General features: G+C 32.2%; 1 protein-coding gene across 1 annotated transcript; it reads right to left on the bottom strand.

The window, feature by feature from the left end:
- Positions 1-249: 249 nt before the first annotated feature.
- Positions 250-2,585, bottom strand: EMB3101 (Tetratricopeptide repeat (TPR)-like superfamily protein). Its single transcript, XM_068647092.2, has one exon. It carries the CDS (start codon positions 2,178-2,180, stop codon positions 672-674), a length of 1,509 nt encoding a protein of 502 aa, XP_068503193.1. The 5' UTR covers positions 2,181-2,585; the 3' UTR covers positions 250-671.
- Between the last annotated feature and the right edge of the window lie 3,935 nt (positions 2,586-6,520).

Below are 6,520 nucleotides of genomic sequence, written 5' to 3'. Positions count from 1 at the left end.
TTGGGTTGGGGGCTTAGCTGATTGAGTTTAGGTTGGGTTTGGAGATTTTTTGACAGACTGAGATTTTGGCAGATTAGAAATTTTTGGACAGATTGAGTTTTTTTTAGATTTTTGGCAGATTGGTTTGGAGATATTTTTTATTTAGTAGGATTAATTTTTTTTTTTATGAAGTAGACTCTTACAAGTCGAGTTCTCAAACCTCCCCGAGTCTGATAAGCAAAAGCCATAATAATGAACAAAGATAATTACATTTAAGTAGACAGTTTTTATCATCAATCCATGTTAATAGAAAATATCTTATTCTGCAACATAAGTTATAGAAACATTATTAAACAAAAGAAAACTGAAGCTATGAACAGAAAGTACACAAATAAATAACCAAGAGAATATATTAGTAGTCTTATTCATCAAATCAATATCCTGGAGGAAAAGATCGCCAACCTATAAAGCAACTTAGTAGATGCAAACAGGACAGGGATTCCACAAGCAATCTTATGCCCTGCCTGTAGTTTTTCTGGGTCAAAAGTGAATGCAAGCTTGGTAACTCAACAAGTTAGGAAGGTCAAGTCAGCAACTGAATCAACACACAGTATGGTGGTGTTTTTGAAGCTATTAAAGAGGCATTTCAATTACAAAAAGATTGGTGGTACAGGAATCTAGTAATCACAATTTCACAAGGTGCTTAGGCGACTAAATATCTCAGAGGACACTTTTATCTTTTCTGAGTTACAAAATAAAGATGCCAATGAATTCCAGACAGAAGTTTCAGGAAGCTTTCCCTGGCTAATCATGTCCTCTAACCACATAACTGCTTCATATTGCCTACCTAAGGAGCAAAGACCCTTAATGACAGAATTGTAACTGTTGGTACAAGGCCAGTATGACTTAATTGACATTTTCTCCAGAAGTTGACTTGCCTCAAGATACCTTCTTTCACCACAAAGCATTTCCAGCAAGATGCCATAAGTATCTCTGTCACCTGCACTACCTACCTTGTTTGACATCTTGTTCAAGCTCTTGAGTACAGCCATGGAATTTCCAACATTGCATAGGTTTTTCAAGAGAGTGTTGTACACTCTAGCAGTTGGTAGACAATTGACTTTCACCATGTCCTCCTCAATTACCTTGATTGCTTCATCCACCTTACAAACCTTGCACAATGCTGCTACTTTTGCCTCGAAGATAGAATGTGTTGGTCTAAAGCCTCTGTCTTGCATTTCCATGATGACAGTATCAGCCTCATCTATCTTACCTTCAGTGTACAGATCAACAGCCATGGCATTATAACTAGCCATACTAGGAATTGAGCCTTTGATCAAAGCTTCATGAATCACACGTTTAGCACTTTCTATATCGTTGTCATCCAATATCTGGCCAAGATCAGAACGGTTATAACATCCCTTCGGAGCCTTCAGTCCTTTTCTCAAAATTTTACCTAGAATTTCCACAGCTTCTTCAAGTTTTCCAGCATCACATAAAGCATCCAAAAGAATTCTATAGACTACAATATCCTCACCATTACCTTTCTGTGAGATCCTCCAAAACATTGAATACAACAAATGGGTGGCCTCATGTAACCTCTTGTCTTGGCACAATCCCTTCATCAAAATTGCATAGCTGTCCCTATCAGGGTAGCAACTTTGATAATCCATCTCTTGGAACAATTGCAGTGCCAAATCGGAGCGACTCTTCTGACAAAGAGCATACATAAGCAAGTTCAATGCTCGAATCCGATACCTCACTTCCCAACCACAAGAGCTCTCAACAAAGATACTGTGGGCCATTTCAAGCCGGTTCTCATTCACCATTATCTGCAAAATGGTGTTGAAGGATTCTGTCCAATTAACACAGTTAAACTGAGGAATTGTCTTGTACAGAGACATTGCTTCATCTACCTGGCCGGCATTGGCATATGTCTTAATAACAGACACAAAAACAGAATCCTTGCATTCACATGAATCCTCTCTCATTTGCTCAATCACATCCTTCATCTCAGTCAGCCTCCCTGATGTTCCAAGGATGCTGATCATAGTGGCATAAACAGGACCATTGTGGTGGTAATTGGGGTACCTAGATTTGGCTTCATTGAAAATGTGAAGAGCCTTTATTGGGTTTTTTTGGGTTCTTATAATCTGAGAGAGGTAAGTTGGTGTCAACACTCTTGGCCATCTTATGCTCATGGAATTTAAACACAAACCCAAATGAGTCTAACACTATTCTCTCTATATATCTCTATTAATGCTTAAAACACTTCAACTTTAAATAAACAAGTTCTTCTATGGCAAACACACAAGAAGTTACAACCCAAAATTTAAAAAATCTAGATACCAAAAGAAAACAAACTAGTAAGCTTAATAGCAAATGAATTAGATAGTGATAAATTGGGGAAAACGAAATAAAAATGTGATTTTTTTAAATGAAAAGAATGAAAACCTAAAAAATGGTGTTTGGATTTGAACAGGGCTTTGTCCTTTGCCTTCAATTTAGAAACTTGAGCAACGAATAATTGATGGGTGGGTTCAGAGTTCAGAAAACAGTGAATCCACAGAGGCAAACTCAGTAGTGTGATGAAGCTGAAAGAATAACAGTGTGAATGAACGGCTGAAGAAGAAGGTGAATAAATGGGCCAATTGGACCACTTATGGGCCCCTAACATGGGCCAAGTCCAAATTCTATTCGTACCCGCTAATTTTTTAACAAGACGTTTCTTCCTGCACCTCCATATCTTCTTCTACCACCTCCATACACAACATGAAAATACATTTTTATCCTTCTTGTGTCACCTCTATAGAATAGTTTTTGGATTATGTAATCCAGAAAATCATTTGAAAAAAGACTTCTAGATTACACAATCCATAAGCTAAATAAGACTTTCGGATTATGTAATCCAGAAAGTAATTATGCATATGAAAAAAGGCTTCCGGATATGAAAAAAGGCTTCCGGATTATTTAATCTGAAACTAATTACAAATTTGAAAAATGAGTAACAGTTTTTTAGGATTTAGTATTCAAAAAATTATAAAAGTGAAAGAAGAAGATATGTAGGTGCATGAAGAAAACACTCTTTTAACAATTGGTTGAAAGAGTTGATCCATTAAAAATAACCAAATTTCTGGATATGTATTAATTATTGATCGAAATATTTCATATTAATATCATAATAAAAATAAAATATATATAAAAAAATAATTTCATTAATTGTAAAATTAATCATTGGAAAGTATCTTGTGCTCAAGACGCTGTTTAGAATTTGAAGAAGTTATATAAAATAATTTTTATAATTAACTTCTGCATAAATTAATTTAGCTCATGTAAAAAAGATTTCTTATTTTTATTTTCTAAAAGTGCTTATAGAGAAGCTTTTCCAAAGATAGTCTTATTTTAAAAAGAATTATTTGATTTCTCGAAAAACTTGTTGAGTTATTTAATCAAAACTTTGTCAAAATATAATAAAAAATTAATTTCTCAGAAAATATTTTATTAAAAAGAATTACTAGACAATGAGAAGAGCCCAAAACAAAGGTTCTCTAAATAACAGTCCTGAATATCACTTCTAAATGGGTTGGCCCAATCTCAAATGCCATGATTAGGGATAGCCCACTCCAAAAGAAAATTGCTATTTAGGGCAAATTTTAGGAATTTGACAATAGAGTAAGTGCATACATGTCAAATTACATTCACAATCACAACCATTAGAGGATATGTTTATGAAAAAATATATGTTAAAAAGTGGTGATGGTTTTAAAAAATATCTATTAAAAAATAAATTTGTACTTAATTGATGTAAAGGATTAATATATATATATATATATAAATTTCATCTCATAAATATTTTTTTAAGGTTTTATTAAATTTAAAGTTTTATTTCTTAATATAGTATTAAAGTTATTTAAAATTTATTATAACTATATATCACTATAAGAAAATCATTAATCATTAAATAGAAACCAATTTTTAAAAACCAAAATAATTAGTTGCACAATAGTAACTAAATTAGATACCATTTTGGAAAGTAAAAAAAAAATTGGTTTCTAAATTATTTTATATTATGTTAAATAGTTTCTAAATTGGTATCTGATTAGTTACCAAGGTTTTAACTACCAATTATTTAGATTCTAAATTTGGTAGCAAAAACATTGGTTATTAATTAGATACCAATTTATAAACCACTTAACAATAATAGAAACTAATTTAGAAATCAAAAATTTATTTACTCCCTAAAATGGTTTTTGATTTAGTCACTATAACAACTAATTATTATTCGACTTATCTGATCACTTTGCTATCGAATCATCCGTACATATATAGTCACACGTAGAAGTGGACAATCAACCTCAATTTATAATAATAATATTTTATATTATACAAATGGATATAAATCTTATTTTATTTTATGAGTTTGATTTTATAAGGTTGTTAATATTCATTAAAGATCCATTATGCAAGTTAATTTGCAAACCACAAACATTTATCGAAAAAGAAGGAAGAAGAGAGGCTGGGGTGAGAAATTAGTTTTGAAGATATAATCATGTATAGTAATGATTTTGATGATGGAATACTTTTATTATCCTTTAGGTTTCTCCATGCACCATATTATCAGGGGGCAGAACCAAGATTAAAGGTAAAGTTACAACAATAATAACTATCAACTATCCCTAGCCACACATTTTTTTCCATACTTCTAATTACAATGAAACAATAACTCTTCCTACATCGCCATTCTTTTTTTTATGTCATTTTCGAATTAAAATATGAAGCATAATCATATACACAGAAAAAGATAGTGAAATGACGAAAGCATAATAGAACCATTCAGGTATTCAATAATTACTTGCACTCATTAAGCACATTATACTACTCAACTATTGCACGTGTAAACTTTCTACTTTTTTTTTTTCATTCTTTTTTCTATATACAATCTCATCAGGGACCCATTAAACTCACTCTTTTACTAACTGCAAGTCCTTCTGATTTTTTTGTCTGATTATATCTGACACCATTTTTATTTGTATTACTGATATAATTCTTATACTTAAGATCATTGTTTCACAGTCAGAAGTTTTGTATGTTGATATCAGATGAAAATATGTACTGTTTTCAGTTAATATTCATGTTTTGAACATATTAATAGAATTGTGAAGTTATATGTATATATATAGAATTAGTGTGGTGGAAAGTGTGAGTTAATAAAAAAAGAATAGTGGAAATGAAAGAGCACAGTAACCTTGCATGCAAGCAATATGTAACTCAATGTTGGAAAGTCTTAACGACAAAGAGAGCCTCCAACTTCCACACGGTAAGTTCTAAAGTCAAGATAGCAATCAATACCCTTCTCCTTCTTCTTCTTCTTCTTCTTCTTCTTCTCTCCATTAATATGAACACCATATTTCATTTACAGAGTGTTCTAGAATCAATGCAGAAAATCCATGTATGGAGTAGTACAAGGTGGGAGAATGAGGGTGTGGGGAATGTTGCCTTGGCTCGAGAGACAGATATATGATATGATATGATGTGTGTGTCCATGTCATGCATGCATTCAGTGGCAATGATATATATCAGCACTTGTGTGTGTTTCTCGGACCAGGCTTCATTCCCCTCACTCCCTCATCTCTTGCTCATTCTTCTTCTTTTAATTCTTTTCTCCATGCATGATACCTGCACATTGCATGTTTTTTCCTTTTCATATTAAGTAGGTGATTCTTTCTACCTGTTTGTGAGGAATTAAGGAATTGTTGTTTTTGTTTGGATTATTTGTAGACTAATTATCAAGATAAATAACAGTTGTACCATTTTACCTCTATTTAGTTTTTCTTACTGATAAAAAAAAACCTGCACCTTACATGTATATATATGCTCATTATCTCTTCTTATTTCCAATATTTTCAATCTCTTTGAAGTTACAACTTTCAAACATCACATTGTTTTGCTTCTAACATTGAGGAGCATGCAGTACAACTGAGGATGTATAGGGCAAGACAAGGCCATTTAGATTTAACATAGAGATCATTGTATTTTGAGTGTGCAACTCTTTGTTGCTCATGTTGATTATGGTATGTATAATATTTGTTGTACTGAAATATAACAAATATGCTTGTTGTTCTGTTTTTAATTGCTCTCTTCTCTTGTGCTTATTGAGGAATAGAAAATGAGATGGGAGAGTGACAGAGAAATGGAATCAGATGAGTTGTGCAGTAAACTAAACCAGAGTTAAAAAGGCTTCAACCTGAGGGTTTGAATGAGTTGGTGACTTCATCAAGTACCTTGTTACCTTCACTTTGCAAATTCTTTGAAATAGGCTATTCCCTAACAATTATTGCAAGTTTTGCATGTGTGATTACTTTAAGTATATTCAAAACATGTAAGTTATTTGAGCTCATTTCATTGAAGTCATGCTATATCAGTTATTTTTTCATCTGTATCTTAATCCCTATCTATTTGTTACTATGGTTATCTCTTCTTAACAAGTGGTTAATATGTATCTGAATTATACTTAGTAATTCAAAGTTTCGAGATTACATGA

Source organism: Phaseolus vulgaris, chromosome 4 (genome assembly GCF_051622355.1).
Source record: "Phaseolus vulgaris cultivar YP4 chromosome 4, ASM5162235v1, whole genome shotgun sequence".
Lineage (NCBI taxonomy): Eukaryota > Viridiplantae > Streptophyta > Magnoliopsida > Fabales > Fabaceae > Phaseolus > Phaseolus vulgaris.
The sequence above is the reverse complement of the archived record's forward strand: the minus strand, read 5'-3'. Positions and strand labels throughout refer to the sequence as shown.

What these genes read in the sequence shown, in the direction of transcription:
- EMB3101 (XM_068647092.2), bottom strand. Translation starts at nt 2,180, where the DNA reads ATGAGCATAAGATGGCCAAGAGTGTTGACACCAACTTACCTCTCTCAG.